Source organism: Lygodium microphyllum, chromosome 19, assembly GCF_053477565.2.
Source record: "Lygodium microphyllum isolate KBCC chromosome 19, Lygodium_microphyllum_v1.1.10, whole genome shotgun sequence".
Lineage (NCBI taxonomy): Eukaryota > Viridiplantae > Streptophyta > Polypodiopsida > Schizaeales > Lygodiaceae > Lygodium > Lygodium microphyllum.
In genome coordinates, this window is record NC_141153.1 from 28,282,454 (window position 1) to 28,305,613 (window position 23,160).

General features: G+C 39.5%; 1 protein-coding gene and 1 non-coding gene across 3 annotated transcripts; one reads left to right on the top strand and one right to left on the bottom strand.

The window, feature by feature from the left end:
* The first annotated feature begins 987 nt into the window (after positions 1-987).
* Positions 988-1,074, top strand: TRNAS-GGA (transfer RNA serine (anticodon GGA)). Its single transcript has one exon. It is a non-coding gene; the product is annotated as a tRNA-Ser (tRNA).
* Positions 1,075-6,268: 5,194 nt separating this feature from the next.
* Positions 6,269-23,120, bottom strand: LOC148019686 (protein RETARDED ROOT GROWTH, mitochondrial-like). Of its 2 annotated transcripts, XM_087699817.1 has the most exons (8): positions 22,312-23,120; positions 22,035-22,152; positions 21,760-21,919; positions 21,347-21,427; positions 21,047-21,195; positions 20,722-20,873; positions 6,640-6,754; positions 6,269-6,558 (listed from the first exon to the last, which is right to left on the bottom strand). In XM_087699817.1, exons 1-8 carry the CDS (start codon positions 22,869-22,871, stop codon positions 6,424-6,426), a joined length of 1,470 nt encoding a protein of 489 aa, XP_087555943.1. In that variant the 5' UTR covers positions 22,872-23,120; the 3' UTR covers positions 6,269-6,423. The 2 variants fall into 2 exon arrangements, with proteins under 2 accessions (XP_087555943.1, XP_087555946.1); XM_087699820.1 differs by lacking the exon at positions 21,347-21,427 and having other exon boundaries at positions 22,312-23,118.
* Positions 23,121-23,160: the final 40 nt, after the last annotated feature.

Sequence of the window (23,160 nt, forward strand, 5' to 3'; positions counted from 1 at the left end):
GTATTTCAAATAGTAACGGAGACTTTGTGTTGTCAGTTCCTGCACGTGATGTTTATCCTTTATTCTTACCTACAAATTTGTGCATCGCGGATACTTTCATGGGTCTAACCTTTGCTTAATACTACGATCTACCATAGATTGGAGCGGGAGCAGTGGGGGTTGCACCAATCGTGGATACACGATGGAAGGACTTGTTTATCAACCAACACACCTTCACCAGAAGCGGATCTATTAAGATTGTAATCTTATCGATTTGGTACAAAAGGAAGATGATTAAGTTCTATTTCGAATCGCACCATCCCTATATTTAATAGAAGCTTCTCTTTCTCTTTTACTCGTTGGTAAAATTTGCAATAAGATGTCTGCTAGAATTGTGAAAGTTTTATCAATAAAATTATCGTTTCTTTGAGATCTAGGCATAATTAATTTAATTATTTCATAGATATTGTTCTTTGTTATGCTTATTACTGGATCATTAAACCAGCGGGCATTTTTCAAGAAGAAATCTTGTTATGGATAAAAAATCTAAATAATAAATCTGTATATTTTTAGATTTTTCTCTTTCTATCACATCATTTGCTACACTTTCAAGATGAAGAGACCCTTCTGAATTATTATGGGTACAATAGAAAAACAGTATTCTGGACATTGCATAAAACGGAAATTTATCAACGAAGGTATGAAGCCATGAATTTCGTACTAGATTCGTAGGTCTTTATCTACAGGAAGAAAATATCCAAAGTTTTTTTAAGAATTACCTTTTTGAAAAAGTCTTTGGCGTCAAAACTTTTCTTTTTGGAACCGAGATATTTCCCATGTTTCAATGGCTTATTTTGGTTCCACTTCTCAATAGCAATAACAATTGGGAAATGCCTACCTGTGATGAAATTTCGTGCCCCTGTTTTGCCTCCTCAAACAAGAAGTATTGGATTCTATTGTCACACTGCTATTTGAATCACTACACTATGTGCATGTTTCTGCATGACGGGAAAGGTGACCGAGTGGTTTAAGGTGTAGCATTGGAAATGCTATGTAGACTCCCGTCTACTGAGGGTTCAAATCCCTCCCTTTCCTTTCTTTTCAGTCTTTGGATTCCCCCTCTTTTACAGTATTTAAACAAATTATGGATTCCCGAAGATCCAGCTTGGGATTTTATATAGTCCAAGCTGAAACTACGAGAGGAGCTACGTCGACCAATTTTTAAAAAGGAGTCCTTTACTATTAAAACAACATCAATGAATTTTCTAAAAAAGTGTAAAGCTCTTGTTGAAATCCGTTTGTTCTGCTGAGTTGACACTCTTTCCAATTCGATTTAACATTTCAATTTGCACTTATGACACTTTCACATTGTGAAAATTAAAATAGTAGATCTAGTAAAAGAAAAAACACACAAAAAGTTTTTGAAATTTAAAGACTTTTTTTTTAAAGCTTTGCGAGAATAATACTCGACAACTAGCAACTCATTGATATTCAATTGGATAGATTCTCGATTCACGCTCACCGATCCTTTTGTTTCATCACCTTCTGTTGGAAAAAGAGTCAAATGATCCAGTATTTCATTCCTCTTGGAGGATTCGGTACCAATAGATTTGAATGTCCCAGAAGGGATTAGTAAACCTTTCAAAGCAATAATATCTTTCAGTTTGCAACGATAGCTTGGTATATCCACTATACAATTATTTACTAGAATGTGTCTATGATTAACCAATTGTCTGGCTGCAGGGATAGTGGGGGCCATACACAATCGAAAAACGATATTTAACAAGATGTCATTCAATGTCTCCCCTTTTTAGAACTATTACTTGCAATACAATAAATAATTTCGTGGTTGCCTTTGCAAGCTTCTCATTACTATCTTTTTGAGTTTTGGGGGATCCATCATTTTGGTCATCTTAGCTTCCTTTTTCCCATTGTAGTTCTTCTTCCATATCATCCATCTGCCTAGTTTTAAAGTACCCATCCTTTTAATCAACTTAGCTTTTTTTTCTCCCTTCCATTTTTTCTTCTTCCATAGCATTGACATGTCCATCTACTAGCTACACAACCCTATCAATGACACAATTCAAGTCTTCTTAAGATTGTTCACACCTTTGTTTACCAAATATGTAGTGTCAAACCATCCAATGTTGTTTTTCACACGTAGGATTGAAATTGAAATTTAAAGCATTGTATACACAACTATAAGTAGCATATCCTCTTCTTTATTTTTTTCTCTTACACAATGATCTTACAATATTCCTTTAGTTTTGGCTCAAGGTGAAGTTTCAAGGTAAAGAATAAGTGATGTCTATGATTCTTAGTTTGGAAATAGGTGGGGAAATTTTTTGTTGATCAAAGGCAAAGAGTTTAGAAAACTGGGTGGGGAAAATGTTAAGCCAAACTATGTAAATTTTTGTAAATATGGGCTATTTCTCAAGTTTTCAAGCCCAAAAGTTTAGCCCTATGACCCAAAACTGCCAAAAAATATACACTAGGCTAAAATTCACCCCAAACTTTTAGCTAGGGCTCAACTCCTTCCCTTCAGTCTCATTTTCCAACATGGTTTTACCTTCAAAAGAACAATAAAATATTGTACAAACTATAATACAATAGCGCATACTTAAATGCAATCATTTTTGCAATAGAAAATAAGTGAAGGATTCTAGAGACTTTTCATATCTTTATCTGAGTTCACATCTATAGGAACTAGTCCCTTCCCACCTCCTTGACTTGGCAAAAACTCCCCATCAAGTCTCCCTTAATAGAAATCTCAATGACTTCCTTTGATTTCTTTAGCCTTTCCAACAATGCATCCTCATCTTAGCCACGATCCCCTTTACCAATGCTATCCAAGCTTACTTTTAGATTGTGTAACACAATATTTAACATGCCATCTTAATCTATAGATTTCTCCCAAATGCTAAGAGACAAAATATTTATGATGCTCTGAGTGGGTTTATCACTCAGTACTCCACAGATCCATGTCCCTCTTTCACATTGAGACACAACATTGTGGTGCTAAGAAGATCTCGGATTGACTTGGTCTTCTCTATGATAGTTTATGTGGCATTCACTAATGTCGAGTACATTAGCATACGATACTATATAGAGATATTTTAGTACTAAGCTAGCCCCAACAGCATTTTAGTTATAAAACAAGACTAACAAATAATAAGTTACAATACCTGTATTAGAATTAGTAAAAATATAGTATTATTTTAGTACTAAATTAGTGCAAACATTAGTAGTGTTAAAGCAATGTTAAAACTCTATTTATTAGTACTCTACTAAATGAAAAACCATTTTGTACTTATTTTCAAGAGAGTGGACAAGAGCTACACAAACATTTTCCTAGGTGTAAGTGTAAAAAGGATAGCTTGCACACCAAATGAACAACAAAGCTTGATCACACTGGACCCTCCTCAATAACACTACCAAGGAGGACACTTTGTACCTAATGTTTTTATATTTAAAACTTACTAATTAGCACTCTATTGATGCACTATATTAGTAATGTTTTTGTGCTTAATTAGTATTGTGGTAGTGTTTTGTCTACATTAGTACCAATAGAACCAAATTGTGATATTTAATTTTGTCATGCTCGTTAATATAGATAGTACTAAATTAGTACTATCTATTTATAGTATTATGTTAGTGTTGTGTCTATATTAATACCTAGATAATTCATCTACATTAGTACTATGTTAACTTATTATAAATGGATTCAAATTATCTTAGTACTTAACAAGTGCTATTTTAGTGTTATATATGCATTGTAATGTATAAAAGCTAATTAGCACCATGTTAGTGTTTTATCTTAATTAGTATTGATTATACTAAGTTAGAACTATCCATACCATTGTAGCACTATCTCTATATTAATATTGTAATATTGTGTTGTGTCCATATTAGTGCCTAGATAGTATTACTCTTGTACTATGTTAACTTATTGTATACATATACTACATTAAGCAACTTGATTTGTAATATTTCAATACAGTATACACCTAGTATATTAGTGCTAATTAATATTGTGTTAGTATTTTGGTACATATAGTACTAAATTAGTACTATCTTCACTTAGTATCAAAATAATATTATAGTATTGAGTTATTGAACATGTCTATACTACATTAGTACTATGTTATTGTACTACATTACTATGTGGCTACTTAATTAGTACTATTTTAGTATTGTATATGTGTTCTACTATATTAGTGCTTAATCAAGGATGTGTCAGTGATGTATCGATATTAGTGTAGATAGCATTGTTCGATTTTAGTGTTAGTACTGAATGGGTACTATCTATGTTAGCAAAGTGCTAAAGTCGTTATATTCTAAAGCGTCACAAATTAGAACACTGATGAAGTTCAACCTAAAAAGAATTAGCTATCTAACTTAGTCATCAAAAGGCTCCATAATGTAAACCTTGCCACATTATAGAACAAATTACCCATAAAATCCTCTTCACTACCTTGTTTTAACTACTCCAACAATAGCCTAACATTTTCCACAAGTACTTTTTATGCATCCAAAAGTATAGCATAAGGTAACATCATGTTCACTACCTAGTTTAACCACTCTAAGCAACATGTAAAATTTTAGCACATGATACTTTCCCTTCATATGCATCCAAAAGCAAGGGGCACAAGGTAAATCTAGCACACATCTTTCTCGCTACACCCACATAATCATAAAGGTTGGTACTAAGAGCAAAGACACCCAATGGTGGCAAGAGGGTTGTGTGTGTGTGTGTGTGTGTGTGTGTGTGTGTGTGTGTGTGTGTGTGTGTGTGTGCACGCGCGCATGCATGTGCGTGTGGTGGTGGGGGGTGATACTATTGTGTTTTGTTTCTAACATAGGGCTAGTGAGGGTAATGAGTGCCATCTAGTCCTATTGGTGTATAAGGCTACTGAGGGAAACAAGTGCCCTCCCTAGGCCTCCCTAGTGAGGATAATTAGTGCCATTAGGTCCTATTGGTCTATAGAAAGGTGGATGCAATAGTCCACCAATTGCAAGGAATAGTTTGACATGTTAGTCATCAACTTGTGTGGATGCAACCATGCAACTCGCACAAGGCTTCAAAAGCCCCATTTACCCCATCTGCACTAAGGTGCAATGGGGCTCAACTTAAGTTAGTAGGCAATTCTTCTCTACTATTTCAAACCTACCCAAAGTAGATGCAACTACATATTTCGTAAGCGCATCATTTCTTGAAGCCATAGTATTATGCACTATAACTGCATGTAGACACGTGAGATTCTAAGGCACATGCCCTTATGGTAAGGTTCTATGGTGGCCATGGACTTGAGGAGCTAAGACAAGTGACATGATGTGCAACCCTAGCAAGTCACCCATGGACAACAGCATCACAATAGTGGACAAGCAACAAGCAAAGTCCAAGTTGATGGTGTGAGTAACCCAAGGAGCTGTGGAGGATGTGGTGGAAAAGGGCAATTGAGAAATTATCACAATCTTGTGCCTACTATCTCCCTTTTACTAAAAAGTGGGGTATCTGTCATAATCAATAGTGGTGACCTTATTAGCGATTATCCCATCACATTCATCTCTCATCTCACCTATCTTATTTGTCAAACCACATGGGGATAGGCCTTGGCCCTTCCCAAGTCCTCTCAGTTGGTTGTGGCACAACCTCTTTCGTTTTCTAGCCTTGCCTTTTAGCTGGGTTTTTTCAGCTAGGCTTTCAACTTTCTAAATTACAATGGCAGGTCTGCCAAGTAGCACGAAGATGGTCCTGGGCTTACCAAGTAAACTTTTTTCGACTTTTCAGCACATCCTCATTCAATCCAGGCACTTGTCGCCACGAGGACGTAGACCGAAGAAAAATTTATGGTAATCATCTAGTCCAGCTCTTGCTGCACCTGCACCAGACCTCATTCTACCTGGGGCTAAATGTTGAAACCCTCACAGCTCAGTTCAAAACATTTTTCCCTGGCTGCAATCAGTCATTGAACAGATAAACTCATAAACCTCAATTGGGCTTGCTGGCATGTATATAAAGATTTTCCCATTATTCACTCTATGCTCCAGAGGATGAGCCTATTCATTGAGACTAATGAAATATCTTATATGCACATGAGACATGAAGAGTATTGAAAGCACACTTTGATACAAGTATGGATGGATGGATTTTTGTAAATCATAAACCTAGAGGAGCACCTGCAGGTGCTTGATCCTGACAATATCGCCAATAGCATTAATCATATAGCTCACAAAGCTTGAAGTCAGGAAAGTAGAAGGATGCTTTTCAGTAATGTGCACATTAAAAAATGAGAAAGAACCCTGTGTGGTATTTAGGAAACTATAATCACAAAAATTGCATCAATGTCGCCCTAACATTTTAGGTGCAACTAATTACATCCTTGCCTCTCCACCAAAAACCACAGCTTTATAATCGAACTGGGTTCTTGATAAATCATTTGTTTACATTACACCACTTCCGTGTAAAATTTCATATAAACTGACACAAATCTCCCCCGCAATAAGGAGTATAATAATCCATTCCAAGGTATCTGACTTTCTATTTTGCAATACTTCTAGAAAGAATCTCACATTGTGCTGCAGATTCAACATAAATTCTGTCACAACAGATGAAAGTTGAGCATCTGGTAATAATCTAGAATAAAATATCAAGAGTACCTGAATAATTTCCAGCTTGAAGTCAAAGCTTTCAAAGCGTTCATCCAGCTCATACTCCTCTCTTAAGAATTCCCAAAGGGCTGCATAATTGGCATCTTTCCAAGCTGCATCTGACCTGCAAATTCGTTCCAAAGCCTGTCAAATTTACTACACCTGCACAGGCACTTCATCAGAGCACTAAAATACATGTCTTTTAGAAAACATGCTAGCCCCATGTAAAATTCTGATGTGAAGGAGCTCTACACTTCTAGCCATGCTTGCTTTTCTTACTCAATTAAATCCCAACCAGCAGGCAACCAAAACAGCCCCTAAACTGTTTGTTTATGCCAGATGCCACAGCAATATCAAGCTGAAAGACCATAAGTATAAAAATTAATGACGAAAAACAAAACTAACTGACATGCAGAGTACAGCACCAGAACAGGTCACAAAGGAAAATGAACTGGCTGGAGGACTGATGTGCTCCCAAAGTGATGCCTTGTCCAAAGACGGTTGATCTTAGGACATCCATAGCATAAGAAAAGCTTTGTTTTATCACACCCAAAAATTGTAGGTGTCGACTTTCAAGGATGGCCTCGGCCTTCAGCTTCCCAAGACAGCAGTTGAAGCCATTCTTCTTCTTGGTCTCTATTAGGTGTAGGTAGAATGGAGATGGTGCCTCAAGAGAGAGCTAAGGTAAACCTCAACATCAACAAAAAAGACCCAAACAGGAGAAGCAGAAGATTCACCAAAGAGACCCACAGCTCAAGAAAGCACAAATAACAGTGTACACTGAAACACGGAGCTATTGAGGAATAAATCCTCATGCAGAATGTAATACTTGTGTGGCAGCAGATGATTTCACCTCCCTTTAGAGTTGAATACAGAAATCTAGAAACCTCAAAGATTAAAATAATAGCTGGCTTGCAAGGACTACAGACGACACTCTGATTTTTATAGCCATGTGAAATTTTTCTGATGGAGCAGCATATTAGCAGAGCCAATTCTTACCTCAATATATTGCGGAGAAAAATACAGCTAGCACGACAAAAATGCAAGTGTTGGTGTAGATTCTATGCTAGAATACCAACCAAAGCTAGTATATAAGTGTGCAAGAAGAGAAGATGCAAAAGACAAGGGCACAAGATGGAATTGCAATTGGCAAATAAACAGTCTTGCACAAGACATGCAAGCATCAAGAGTGGTGAGGATGGTGAAGATGAAAGCAGCTCAAGGCAAAAAATGCCAGAATGGCTGACATAATGACACCTCGAATTCTCAATGACAAACATCCAAGTACGTCATTAACAAATTCAAAAAGCCAGGTGGACCTGAATAAGTGACTAGCAAGGACCATAAAATCCTCAAAATAATAAAAAACATAGTAAATAGAGTTCCTAATGTCTTCCACTGACTCAATGATGGGCTCACACACACCAAACTAAAAGCTCTGAGATTGTACTCAAAATGCAATCATACAATCATGTAGGGAAGATAATTCAAGAGGTGGTAAACAAGAAGTAATTGCATCCAAGAGAGCTCAAGTGCCCAAACAAGGCCTCCAAACATTTGACTTCATCTTCCAATATTGTGAGAGACCTCATTATGAGGATTATGTGCTGTTAGTGCCAAAACGTTTTGGGAGACATTATGAGTCATGATGTGTGCTACTACATACAAAAGTGCCAAAACTTGTTGAAGTGTCTGTTTACAGAACTATGAACTAATGATTAGCAGTTTGCTGCCTTATGACATCCAAGCGGAGGGAGATCTAGTGGATACGTTGCTGCCAAAAGACATCAACGCTGCCGTTTTAGGCATGCACGAGATGGTCTAGGCTGTTGTGTCAGCTCTAGAGATTGTGTTTACAAATGGCCCTAGCTGCCATCTGTCATTCGTGTTACTCTCTTCCTAGCTCATGTGCTTCCTACTGAAAGCATGGATTGACAACAAGAAGGAAGAGACAAAGAAGTACTTTGAAGAGTTATTGGCTGAAGATTCCTAGCAACAGATTGTAGTACAAGCTCTCTGAATCTCCTGGGAAAGAGCGATGTCACGAGGACGTGAAAATTTGATGCTTTGCTTATGTTTAATTGACATTTGATTAAAGGATTAATCAAATGTGCAATTAAAAGATACACATGTGTTGCACATGTGAGGTGCAAGCTACTTTTTCACGGTTGAAGGCCGAAGGACCCTGTGAAAAAGATGCGTGTCAAAGGCAAAAGTTGTAACAAGTTACACTTGTTAGATTCTAGGTGAATTTTGGTGTCAGTTTGCCCCTAGGACCATTAATTGGCCATTAAGTGTCAGTGGTGACACTAGGGACTAGGCATTAATTAATGGATTAATGCTTGTCCAAGGATCAATTAATGCATGGGACCACTTTGGGTTGCAAATGCCCTAGCCAATTAATTTTTGGATGGGCAAGGTCAATTTTCTGGGCATGGATTAAGGGCTGAATTAATTTTCAGAATTGATTAATTCTGAAAATTGATTAAATGGCTGGAAATTGCTGAAAATGGATTAAGAAAGCTGCCACTTGGCAAAACTTTCCCATGCAAGTGGGGAAAAGGCTAAATAGGGCTGAAGGGAGAGAAAAAATCTCGTTTTTCATTTTGGAGCTGTTGAAAAGAGGTGTTGGACTGTTGCTGCCAGTTTTTGGGGCCATTTCCCAGCCATTGGAGACCATTTTGGTGATGGAGATTGCATATTCTTGACCTTGGGAAGCTGGCAATTGCTGCTGATGCACTTTCTCCTGAAGATCGCAGTCTTTGATGCTCCTATTGTTATTGGTGCATCCGTTTGGGGCTGGTACAACAGGGCAACAGCTGATTTTGATCAGTTCTTCACGACAAATCTCAAAATTTTCTCTCTTTACAGCATTCTCTCATCTCCTTCAGCCTATGCTCAGCCATTCTCATTTCAGCCATTTTTGGTGGGCTGATCTGTAATTTCTATAGTAAACCCTAATTTACAGCAAAAATTAGGGTTTAGCAGCCACCTTGGGATCTGTGCCAGAGATTGAAGGCTCAAGGGACTGAAATCAGCAGCTGATAATTGAAGATTATCAAGGGATTTTAGGAGCCAACCCATCCCAAATTGATTTGGGGCAACATTTGGCCAGCCAAGGGTCAAATTGGAGAAGAAGTCCTGGGTGAATCAAGGGGCAAATGACCCAAAAGGCTTGCTCGTCATTTATGACCGCAAGAGCAATTAGTTAGCACGAGGAGATTAAAGAATCTCGAGTTGTACTCCTTCCAATTGAATGAAAGCTAAAGAAATATCACAAGGGGCGCCAATTTTGGGGCCAACAGGGTGTCTATTATCCAAGAATGTTATGGTAAAGTGTGTATTTCATTTTATGTGCATTTATTTATTGCTGTATTTATCACCACCCATTCCAAGAAGGAAGGCTAGTTTCAAGTGATCCTTAATAGAGATCAGACGCAACTGGTCCACTTGAGGGTCTACACCTTCTCAAACTTGGAAGAGCTTGGCTGTTGCCCATCATACCACAAAAATCCCGGCAAGGAATGCTAGGTTTGGGACCAATCCCATGTCGGTAATTTTGTGCAAGACCAATTTACCTCCTTAGGATGAACCTTTTTCCTTATGATTACAGCAATATTGGATTATTGTGCACAACAGTTTTTGTTTCATTACCTTTTAAATTAATGAAGGCCAATTTCTTTGGTTTTATTCTCAAGACCTCATCAACTTTCTTAACGGTGAGAGCCCATATTATTTGAACGGAATCACAGCAATTTAGAATGTCAGCAAGTATAGATACAGTGTATTATTCTAATGAAGAGGTTTTTTGGTTTTAATATCAAGACTTCATCAACTTTCTCAAGAGAGTGAACCCATATTTTTCAAGTGAAATTGCAGTAATTTCAGCATGTCAGCAAGTATAGATACAGTGGATTACCATAATAAAGGGATCCGGATATAAGAAATTATTTTGTTTTATTGTCAAGACTTTCTTAAGCGTGTGAGCCCATATTATTTTAATGAAATTGCAGCAATTTCAACATTTCAACAAGTATAGATACAGTACATTACTTTTATGAAGAGGTTTTTTGGTTTTATTATCAGGATCTCATCAACTTTCTCAAGAGCGTGAACCCATATTTTTCAAATAAATAAATAAATTTTTCCCAAGCATCAAGATAAAGAAAATCAATTTCATCAAATCCCTAACTTTGCCCCATGCTTTGCATAATATCCACCTCAAAGGTACTAGTAAGCTCATAGATGAAAATCCACACTGAACTCAACCCAATCAGGCAGTGCTTAGCCATGAACCAAAACAGATTGCCACCATTATATAGCATTCCCTTCAAAAAGGCCACTGCCTTTCTCACTTTGGACTCCATGAAGTTTCTTCCAGAATAAGCTACATCAAATGACTGAACAAAAGTCAAGGCTTTCAGCTTATCTTGCATTCCAAAAAAAAAGTCTTTAACTTCACTAATTGTCAATCCTTGGCCTTATTGATAGGTACCAGATTATCATACACTGGTATTGTGCATTACTTGCATTACGAACAAGTGTTTGATCTACTAAACCAGCCCCATTCACCTTGCACATCTTTTGTACCAATGCCCTACTCATTAACATGCATTCCACTATGAAAACTGGCCGCTAGCCAACATTATCATACATAACATTTTGTGCATTGCAATTCTCAGGCAAACCTTGCTTAGCTAAATCTTCAGCTTGCACAGCCCAAAAGATTGAATTTTTTGCATTCAAAATAGTATCAATCACCAAAGAGGAACTCTACAAAGCAACGTCCTACATACTAGGCACAACAAATGGTTGTCCATTGTACAATCTCATGGGATAGATGTTAGAGATTAGTCATCCCCTGGACTGGCATTCTTAGGCTACAGTTGGTACAGTCAGTTCTCTCAGGCACACTTAACGCATTTCCTGTCAGTTTTGAGCATTTTCAGCAGTCACCAGGTGCAATCACCTTTTACCGAGCAGGTCGGACTGGTTACAAGCAAGCAGCAGTGCCACCACTTCAATAGCCCATTTGTATATCTGCCTTCTTCATTTCAGCATTCATTGACTGCAGATTTCTGTGTTCTTCTGTCTCTTTTCTCTCTCCCTCTTCTCTCATGTTCATTGTCTTTCGTTCTTGTTCATACGCTTCCGCATCTGCTGCACTCTGACATGGTATCAAAGCAGTGTAGAAGGGCTAATTGATTGTGGGCAGACCTGATCGGGAGGATACTTTATGACAAAAGTTTGTGTTTTCAACATTCAGAGGCTGACATGAACATGTGAAGCGCAGGGAAGGAGAGAAGTTGCTGTTTATTGCAAGTTTTTGCTGTTGGTGGAGGAGAAAAGGCTGCATTTTCAGCTTTTTGGAGCAGATTTTGAGTTTTCGTCACCTCTAGCGGGTGAAACTCTTTTGAGGACAAGTGCAGGAATCCCTAGCAAGCATCGGCATCATGTTCAAAGTCAAAAGGGGGCTGCCCTTGTTTTTGGTTATTCTATTTACAATGTCTACAGAACTTGACATAGAGTTCTAGGCTATCATGGACCATAAGGTCCCCAAGTTACTGGCTCTTCCTTCAAATCAAAAGCTCAATAGGGAGAATTACTACATTTGGCCCATAACAATGCTTGCCATACCAAAGTCCTATGATTTGGCGGAGCTCATAACCAAGGCTATAGATTATCCTATAGCCTGTGATGCCTCCAAGCTTTCTGTAGATGAGAAAGCCAAGTTCATGAAGGTACACCCACCTTGGGACAAATTAAATGCCTACATTCATTTTTCCTCTTTCTCTCTTGCACTCCGACTGTCATTGCTCACATCGAGCATTTGGCCATGGCTTGTGAAGTATGACTAGAGTTATATCAAATGTACAATCAAATGACCATGATGAAGCGGGTGTCTTTGGATATTCAAGTGAGGACTTTGAGTCCTAACAAGTCTTCGTCTAAGCAGGAGCATGTCAATAAGCTTCAGTAATTACATGTGCAGGTCTAAAACACAAGGAAGGTGATTACCTCAAAGGACATGGTGCTAACTCTTCATTCACAATTATTGCCTCAATTTAGTGCAATCTATTCCACCTTAATTACTTCTGAGCAAACAAAGACCTTAAGTGGAAGGTGTCATGAGGACATGTATTTTTGAAACCTCACTTAACATGTGGATTAATTTGTAATCACATGATTAAGTAAATGTTGCACATGTGGGCTGGGGTTAGAGTAAATTTACAAGCCCGGGACCCGAGAAAATCACAGGATGTCAAAGGCAAAAGTCGCTATAAGTTATGCCGCACAGGTACTTGGTGGTATCTGGTGCCAATTGTTGGCCTAAGTTATTCATTTGGTCATAAGTGTCAATTGGTGACACTAGAGAAGTGGCGTTTAATGGTACCTAACGCCAATCTGATGGTCAAAGATGGCGCGGAGACACTCGAAAATAAAAGTTGTCTAGCCAATTTAATTATTCGCCAGTCAAATTATTTTTCAGGGCACTGAAATAATTATTAGATTAATTTTTAGTATTTAAAGACTGAAAATTAATATTTAATTATTGCTAATGCTGAAAAAACCATTTGGGAAGACTGTCACTTGTCAAAAATGCCCATACAAGATTGAAAAACGTCTTTAGAGGCTGGAAAGAGGTATTTTTAGTGGATTCAGCCCGCAAGAGAGAGGAAGGAGATGCTACTAGTCTGATTTGCAGCCATTGGAGGACCTTCTGAGGTAGCCAGGGGCAAGAGAAGACCAATCAACAGCAGGTGACAGAATCTACAAGCTGTTGAGACAAGGCAGCAACAGTAAATGACTGATTTTCTTCAATTCTTTGCATCTATAAGCTGATTGTGGCAAGGTAGCAACTGCATTTGACTAATGTTCAATCATTCTTCACGACAAAACTCTGAATTTTCTCTCTCTACAACTTTCTCTCTCATCTCCCAACCGTTTCACAGCATTGCTCTGAAGATCTCATCATTTGGACCCTTGGAGGCTGAGAAATTGCAAATTTCTTTGTTGTAAACCCTAATTTACAGCAAAAATTAGGGTTTAGTAGCAACCTCAAGAAGCGTGCCAGAAATTGGAAGCTCCTAAGACTCAAATTTTTCAAGGCTAAAGGCAAATTTCAACTAAATTCAGATGGAGGACTAGCCAGCCATTGAATTTGGGGCATTTCCATCATCTATGAAGTGGATGAAGACCAATTAAGTGCACGAATCAAGGGGCAAATCAGATTGAAGACTTGCTGGTCACTTTGGATAACAAGGGGAGTTTGGATTGTGAAGGAAATCGAGAGAATCTCATTGCAAATCAACTTTTTCTTCAATAAAGCTAAAGAAATACCGAAAGGGGAGCCAATTCAATCGGGTGTGCATTGTCCAAGATTAGTAGGTAAATTTGTATTTTCAGATTTGCATTAATTGTTTGCTAATGTAACTAAGTTGTAATCAGGGATTTACCACCCATCCACGAAGAAAGGCTGGTTACAGAAGGAGTTGGTTCCAATGGTCTTGGACCAAGGGCCAAAGGTTGGAGCACTCCCAAGTCAAAGGCTTTGACCGGTCAGTCTTCCCGATAGAAGGGAAAGAACAAGAAGAAGAAGAAGAAGAAGGACAAGAAGTCCAAATAGGACAAAGCCAAGGAGTCTACTTGCCACATCTATGGCAAGACAAGTCATTGAAAGAAAGAATGCTTCAATAAGAACAAGGACATCAAGAAGGAGATGACTACAGAGAACTCGAGAGCAATGGCTACTCCTTCATCAGTTGCCTTCCTCCATTTGGAGGCGATAGAGGATATTTCTCTGATGGCCACTAATTCAACGATGATGGCCCCACGGTCTCGTGAGTGGATTGTGGATAGTGGTACTTCTTGCCACGCGACTTCTTCAGATGGTATTGCTTGTATGCATCAGATGCATGGGCAAATTATCATAGTTGACAGCTCTTTGGTCCCAATCAAAGGCAAGGGTGATATGCAACTGATTTCGCATGGGTAAGGTAGTGCGCACACACCACAGGTGCTCTGTGTGCCGGGTCTAGGATATCATCTACTTTCAGTGAGTAAAATCTGTGCTCTTGGATTGATAGTCGAGTTAGATGAGGAGAACAGAGTCTACAAGATGTGGCCTCCTTTAGCCTTTTCTTCTTCACAAACTCAAACTAAGCTTTGGCATCCTCGGTTGGCCACCTCAACTACAAGTACCTTCAAAAGGCAACTCATAGTAAGCTTATACGAGGATTGCCAAAGATAGGGATGAGCCACTCACTATGTATCGTGTATTCATGGCAAGGAGCATAGAGATGCTTTTTCCAGCAAGGCTTCATGGAGGGCAGGAGCATAGAGATGCTATTTCCAGCAAGGCTTCATGGAGGGCTAAGGAGCCCTTGGAGCTTGTTTTGATTGACTTATGTGAACCGATGAGGACAGAGTCCCTTAAGGGGAGTTTGTATTCTACCCTAACTGTAGATGATCTTAGCAAGATGACATGGGCATATTTCTTGGAGCTAAAGTCCGAAGCATACTCACATTTTAAGGATTGGTTGATCTTTGAAGAGAACAGGTCCAGCAAGAAACTCAAGACCGTGCATCTCACCAAGGGAGGGGAGTTTGTCTCTCCGAAGCTAACTCGTTTTTATGCAGATCATGGCATTCACCAGGAGCTTGTCAACACGAATACACCACAAGAGAATGGCATATTGGAGCGGAAGAATCACACTGTGATCAAGATGTCGTGGACTATATTGGAGCATCATCAAACACTTCAATGTCTATGGGCCAAAGCAATAGCCACCGCTGTCAACATTCTTGATCAATCCCCTACATCGGTCATGGTTGATATGACACCTTTTGAGACTTACTTTGGTCAAAATCCAAATGTTTCTCATTTCAAGGTATTCCGATGTGATGCTTATATTCAAGCTTACTTTGATCAAAATCCGGATGTTTCTTATTCAAGGTATCCGAGTATGATGCTTATGCTCACATCCCAAAGAAAAAGAGGGACAAGTTTGAGCCGGCTTTCAAAAAATAGGTATTCGTTGATATAGCTCGCAGACCCAAGGATAGATAAAAACGGCCTTCCTTCCGTGGATGGGTGGTAAGTCCCTGATTACAACTTAATTACAGCATCAAACAATAAATGCAAATCTGAAAATACAAATTTACCCACTGATCTTGGACAATGCACACCCGATTGGCACCAAAATCCGCGCCCCTTTCGGTATTTATTTAGCTTTATTGAAGAAAAAGTTTATATACAATGGGATTCTTCCAATCCCTTTCGGTATTTTAACTCCCCTTGCTATCCAAAGTGACCCGCAAGTCTTTAATCTATTTTGCCCCTTGATTCAGGCACTCTATTGGCCTTCACCCGCTTTAATGGAGATGGAAAATGCCCCAAATTCAATTATTTGCTAGTCCCTCCACTTGAATAGGCTAAAAACAGCTTCAGCCCTATTCAATCCAAGTCTTGGAGCTTCCAATTTTTTGCACGATTCTCGAGGCTGCTGCTAAACCCTAATTTCTGTTGCATATTAGGGTTTACGGCAAAGAAATCTGTAATTTCTTAAGCCTCCAAGGGTCCAAATACTGAGATTTTCAAAGCAAGGTTGTGAAATGGCTAGGAGATGAGAGGGAAAGCTGTAGAGAGAGAAAATTCAGAGTTTTGCCGCAAAGAATGATTGAAAATCAGTCAAATGCAATTGCTGCCCTGCCACACCAGCTTGTAGATGCAAAGAACTAAAGAAAATCAATCATTTACAGCTGCTGCCCTGTCTCAACAGCCTGTAGATGCTGCCTCCTGCTGTTGATTGGTCTTCTCCTACCCTTGGCAGCCTCAAAAGGTCCTTCAATGGCTGCAAATCAAACCAGCAGCCTCTCCTCTCTCTCTCTTGCAAGCTGAATTTATAAAAATGCTTCTCTCCAACCTCTAAAAACGTTTTTTAGTCTTGCATGGATATTTTTAACAAGTGGCAACCATCCCAAATGGTTTTTCCAGTATTTTTCATAATTAAATATTAATTTTCAGTCTTTAAATACTGAAAATTAATCTAATAATTATTTCAGTGCCCTGAAAAATAATCTAACTGGCTAATAATTAAATTGGCTAGGCAACTTCCATTCCCGAGTGTCTCTGCGCCATCTTTGACCATCAGATTAGCGTTAGGTACCATTAAACGCCACTTCTCTAGTGTCATCAACTGACACTTATGGCCAAATGGATGACCTAGGCCAACAACTAGCACCAGATACCACCAAGTACCTGTGCGGCATAACTTATAGCAACTTTTGCATTTGACATCCCGTGATTTCTTCGGGTCCCGGGCTTGTAAATTTACTCTAACCCCAATTACATCTCACGTGTGCAACGTTTACTTAATCATGTGATTAGAAATTAATCCATATGTTAAGTGAGGTTTCAAAAATACATGTCCTCATGGCAATAGAGGCTTGGCTTCTAGTCAAAGCTCACATGAGGATACACTTTGGCAATTTGGCCAAAGACAGGAAGGCAAGGAATCCATAGTCACATATGCTACAATAAGGCATTGGTGATAAGCAACATCAATGTCTTTCCCAGACACCTTGGTGGTGGCTTTCGCACCCACTTTCTGGATATCCATGGTTCTATGTGATTTTCATTGTTGTATATATTTTAATGAGCTCTTATCATTGTATCTTTTGTTATACCGATCACCCATGATTTAAGAGAGAGTGTTGGCAAATTGTACATCTCATGAGTTAGAGTTTGTGCCTCAGTGGACATTTCCTTGTTTTATGCTAAAGAGGGTTGAGGTCAGCCGCCTTGACTTTGGGCGTCAATTCTCAATTGGCTGACCTATACCTAATGCCCTCTTTTTGGGTTGGCTGATTGATACTCGCATCTAGTAATTTTTGCCTCTATTTATAGGTAGATTCCCTCCATTGTCACTCACTTCACTTACATCCTAGTGAAGAGAGGGAAACCATGCCCACTAGCTCCAAGCCCAAACTTTGTACTATCTTGTGCCTTGGTATATGGATTTCCCAAGCATATTCCTCTCGAGTTCTTTTGTTCTTTGCAATGTTTTTCTTTCTTCTTTGTGTTTGTGTAGTCTATTTCAATAGTTTCTCACACTTCCATTGATGTCCCCTATTCTCACAATGGGTTGTCCTCAAACCATACTCAGTTCCTTTGCATGTAAACCATATCTTTTCCCTTGGGTCTTCAAGGATCCAATGGTCCAACAAATTCAAGAGTCTTTGAAAGCTGAGTAAGAGTCCCCTATTCTAACAATGACTTGTCCTCAAATTATACATAGTTCCCTTGCATGTAAACCATCTCTCTTCCTTTGAGTTTTCCAGAAAGGATCCAATGGTCCAACAAATTCAAGAGTCTTTAAAAGCTGAGTAAGAGTCCTCTATTCTGACAATGGCTTGTCCTTAAATTATACTCAATTCCCTTGCATGTGAACCATACCTCTTCCCTTGGGTCTTCAAGGAAGATCCAATACTCCAAATGAAAAAGGCAAATATACAAATGGGCTGTCCAAGTATCTCCTCGACCCAATCTCTCTCTCCACCACCTAAATGACAAGTGAAGTGGGCTGCCAGCAATCTAATTATAAATAGCTGAAAATAATGCAATAAAATAATCAAGGTGGCCATCAAACTGGCCCTGAGCAACAGCTGACTAGCTGCAATAAATGCCATAAAATCACAATCAGCTGCTATATTGCCATGCGGCACTGCCCCTATCCAATAAAAGGTGCCCACACCTGGTGACTCCTTCAAACTGCCCAAAAATTAACAAGAAATGCATAATTGTGCCTAAGAGAACTGACTGTACCAACTGTAGCCTAAGAATGCTAGTCTAGGGAATGACTAGATCTCTAATAATCCAGTCCTATCCCTTGCGCACAAAAGAGAAAATACATCATGTCCTTTGTAACAAGCTACAAGGGAATAAAGAGAAGATATTGGTGGTGCATGGAAAATAGGCACACTTCTTATCTTGCTTGCCAACTGCCCAAAAAGCTGTCACTTTGCTACTAGATGTTATTGCCGCCTCCAACTACCATGACTAATGCAAAAACTGCACGATTAGCTTTTTTACTCACATTTTTTACTTTAAAATTTTTTTACATTAAAAATTTGAATTCAAGTTCCTAGGCCATGTTAGCATACTACATATCAAGGGACATGGATTATGCAAGCATTTATTTGATCAAACAGTGGGGCACATTTAGTACGTATGGGCAGTAGATTTCAGCCTATCTAACTTGCATTGATGGCTCTATTTATAGCTGACAAAGCTGATTCATTTAAGGCTCCATTTCAACCGATTTATAGGCCACCTCTCCTCCGTATCATTGTATCATCTCATCCATGCACACCATCCTCCTAGAGAGAGGGAGTCTAAGAGCACTATCCATATTTATCTAACAAGCCCAAACTATGGCCATCTACCAAATCTAATAATTTTAATGAAACTTTTAGCTTGAAGGTTCAAGAATCCCCAAAATATGTAATGTGCACTTTCCACTTGCACATTAAATAATTAATTCATCTCTAGCTCTCAATCATTGAACCCTTGCCATTGACGGGCATGCCCATGTCCTACACAATTTATGCCATGTCTTTCCTACCCAAAGGCTAGATGTAAAACACACATTAATATTGAGCTTGGAAGAACACGTCCCAATGACAACTCCCATCAAGGGGGACATACTTCAAATGTTTGGTGCCTGACTCTTCTAATCTAGCAATGTTGGTTTTGTTTTCTAGGCGCTACAAGACTCCAGTATTCCTATATTTTGATTAACAGCCACCTACAACAACCAAAGCCATACATGTCTTGGTTATGGGTGCACAACCACTTGTAGTAACCCAATAGTGGAACAATTTTGTGAGCAACCACCTATGGCAACCTCGTGTTTCTATCCATGCAAGTTTTGAGAAGTACATTCAAGTTTTCAATCATGACTTCCATCTTTGATGAAGCTTCTTATACCTTTCTTCCCAACCATTTACAATGGCCAAAGTGAGCCCCTCTTCTCTATGCTTGCACTAATGGTGAACAGCCCTATTCTCCCCACCTAGCAAGGCCCATACATTGAATGGCTAGTTGGCACCAACTACTCCCTCTATAAGCCAAAGGCCTCGTCGATTTAATACAACTATCAATGTTGCCCTTTCAAATTTGTTCCCAATTCCCCGCACTATACCTACACCTCATGTGGTGATTCCATGAATAGAACTGATTTGTAGAGCCAAGTTTGGACAAGGTTTGGAAGTCTCGTAAGATTCTCAGATTCACCCATCTACTCACTTTAGAAATGTGGTTAAGGCAATTGTCACTTGCCAATTCTTCTACCATTGAAGATCACATCAAAAAGATGGAGCTACTTTAAGTGAGTTGGGTTTAGGGTTCCCTAGTTAAGTTGAGCGCACTCACCCCTTTTCCTTTAGGCATGTGACCAGAACTTTTCTAGGAAGGTGGTCTCATTTCAACGTGTGGTAATCATTCTGCTTTACTCATATTTTGTCCCCAAGTACCACATATTTATTTTGAGTTTCCTTGCCTCATGGACTCTTAAGATTTTGATTTGGGAGGAGTTGGTTTATGTGGTGCTAGAGCAAGAAGCTTTGCAAAATGAGACCTTTATTGGATCTAAGACAATCACCAAGTTCTTTACAACAAGAACAGCTACTGCATGACAAAAGCAAAGGGAAAGGTGCAAAAGGATGGATCCTCCAAGAAGTACCCTCATTGAAAGAGGGGCATCCCCCCTTGTCCAATAAAGGTATCTGACACTCCACCATGAAGAGGCTCCTTTAGTAGCAACAGCAAACCACATGTACATTCATATTTACATGGGCTACTCACAACTAGCATTACATTTAGCCACATTTCATTGCATATCTGCACAAACCATACATAAGCATATTCAAGACAAGAACTTTGTACGTAAGTACATCCCGTACAAAAGACAACAACTTCTCTACAGCATATGGAAACACTATACTGGCTTCTTATTGTCAAATTGCATCCTGCTTGTGATGGCCTTGCAAAAACCAGTTCCGCATTATCAAACAAAGGCTCATACATACCTTTCAAGCAGTCCTAGACGAAGAATAACATCTGCAAGGGTTGTATTTGCAGTTGCAACAACTCGAAAAAGTGCTGTCCGTTTCATGGTAAAAGTTCCTGTCTTCTCCATTTTCTGATTGAGATCACTGAATATATTCACCAGCGCATCTACCTGCATATATAGTGTGGCAAGTGCAAATTATCTCACAAGTTCATATTGTGGCGCAGAAAATTTACATATATCCAGTGATAAATCAGAACCTACAAATTAGAACCTAACCAAACCACCATGAGGATGCCTTTCTCAAGGGTTCAGAGATTCCAATGACTTATGTAAAGAATGACCTTCCGTCCATAGTGATCAAGGGCAATGCTTTGGCCAAGAATACTAGCAACAATCCGAATATTGTCAGTATTCAACTTCTTCAACAAGACTTTGTCATGTCCTCCTTGGCACCATCCTTCCAAGGTAGGCCGTACAACAATATCAAAGTCTGTAACAGAAAACCCAACTATTTGAATTACTGATTCACCATGATCTGTGAGCAAACAAGCAATTAATATTCATGTATTGTCAGTGTCTAGATAAATTGTCCTAACTTTGTTGCGAATTTGTTCTTTCTATTCCAAGTCCCAATATCATACCTAATTTTTGCATCTTTGAGCTAGAAAGTTCTTGCATACTTTGAAACATGCTTGAAGACTTTAAATTGTATGTTCCATGTTCTGCCTTCTTGCATTTGTGATATATTATACAAGATATAATATAAGATACCATCAAACATAATAGTTAGTGTCACTCAATCGAGCTTTGAAAAGTTGAGTTTATTGTTACATGGCAGGAATCTCAGTCAGGACTCAAAACGACATCAAGGCGAGAAATGTGTAGCACAAGTAAAAGTTGAACACGGTACACATACACTGCAAAAGAGCTTTTGATTAACGTTTGATAACCATGGTAACGTAGAAATGGCTTCTGGTACAGAGAAAATCAGAGCAAGAATCGAGTGAAAACAAGAATGCCTTGCTACCAATTTTCCGTTCTTCCACTCACTAACCATCTTTCTTAGCCTCTTGACAAGGTTCTGAGCAGTGATTCCTTAAAACTTCCAAGCATTCATCCTCCTCGTTGTCCCCAAAATTAAAGAGCACCACTGAGCCATAATTAAAGACCACTATGTATCGTGTGGAACTCCAAGTACTTATTGCTTGCATATCCTGCTTGCATGCAGACAAGTCAAATTTATTAAAAAACTGATTGTTCTAAGATAATTTTCCCAAAAATAAATAAAATATCACTCCTGAATAATAGACAAGAAGCAACGTATTTTACAAGCTTGCCAGTAACAGGAGGACATCCAGGAGGCCGATCCTTCCATTTTAATATAAGATGGTTGCGAGCAGCAATTGCTTTCAAGAAGGCCTCGTCTTGCAAGCCTTTCAAATTTATTCTGCAGAAGCTCTAGTAATAGTAAAATAAGAATCTGAGCGTTCAGTGAACTGTCTTTCAGAGATGCATACTAGAGACCTACATTTGCATGGCACCATCTAATGCTGGAAATGTGCATCCATTTTAACTGGTGATCACCAGAATTCAGGCTAGCAATCACCTTCTCGAAAGGAAAAACGCCTTCACAGGAATGTAGATGTCTGTAGGCTCTCCAAAAGGTGCCGCATCCAAGGAAGGGCCCTCATCTGCAAGTTCATTTTCCTGTTGCTGCTGCTGTTTTTCCTGTTCCATGGATGCCTCATGAAGCGAGGACGGAAGCAATGGTTTAGGACTCGGAGATGCAAGACTGAGAGGTTTCTGTACAGGGATGGCATCGGCCGAGGCCACGTCCCAGCTTAAGGTGTCCTTCTCGTTCTCATCCGGCTTGAAGACATAGTCATCCTCTACGAATGAGGTAGAAGAAGATGACGATGTTGAACAGGATAAGAAACGATGCGGCGGCAGCTGCTGCGGCTGCGGAGCTGAGCCTCCGCCATGGCAGCTACTTTGCTTACCGATGGAGCCACAGCTCCAGCTTACGTACCAACGAGGCGATGAGATAGAGGAATCGAGCTCCAGGAGGGGTAAAGAGGAAGACGTGGAGGAGGCGCGAGGCTCAAATTGGAGGAAGGAGCGGAGGAGGAGGGAAGAGAGGCGGCGAAGCGGGAGGCGAGGAGGCATGGCGACGGCGAGGAGGCGGACGGCGCTGGGAGCGCCTCAAAGCGCAGGCCCCATGCCCCATAAATCATGCTGACATGCAGCCATACCATAGAAAGGGATTGCTATTGCTTGCGAAACGGGGCCTCTCTCTCTCTTTCTCTCTCTCTCTGTCCGTCTGTGTACGCGTGCGTGGTCGAAAGGCGCAGCAAACGACGGCCAATGCACATTTTTTGAAAGGGTTTGTACCCCTCCGATGTACATCTCAAAACCCGGGAATTTCATTAAACCCTACCCATGGAAGTTTTCCTTG

What these genes read in the sequence shown, in the direction of transcription:
- LOC148019686 (XM_087699817.1), bottom strand. Translation starts at nt 22,871, where the DNA reads ATGCCTCCTCGCCTCCCGCTTCGCCGCCTCTCTTCCCTCCTCCTCCGC. An exon ending in TCAAGAGGCTAAGAAAGATG is followed by an intron (nt 21,428 to 21,759) that starts GTTAGTGAGTGG and finishes GCAAGAAGGCAG; the next exon opens with AACATGGAACATACAATTTA. An exon ending in CTCAAAGATGCAAAAATTAG is followed by an intron (nt 21,196 to 21,346) that starts GTATGATATTGG and finishes TTTCTGTTACAG; the next exon opens with ACTTTGATATTGTTGTACGG.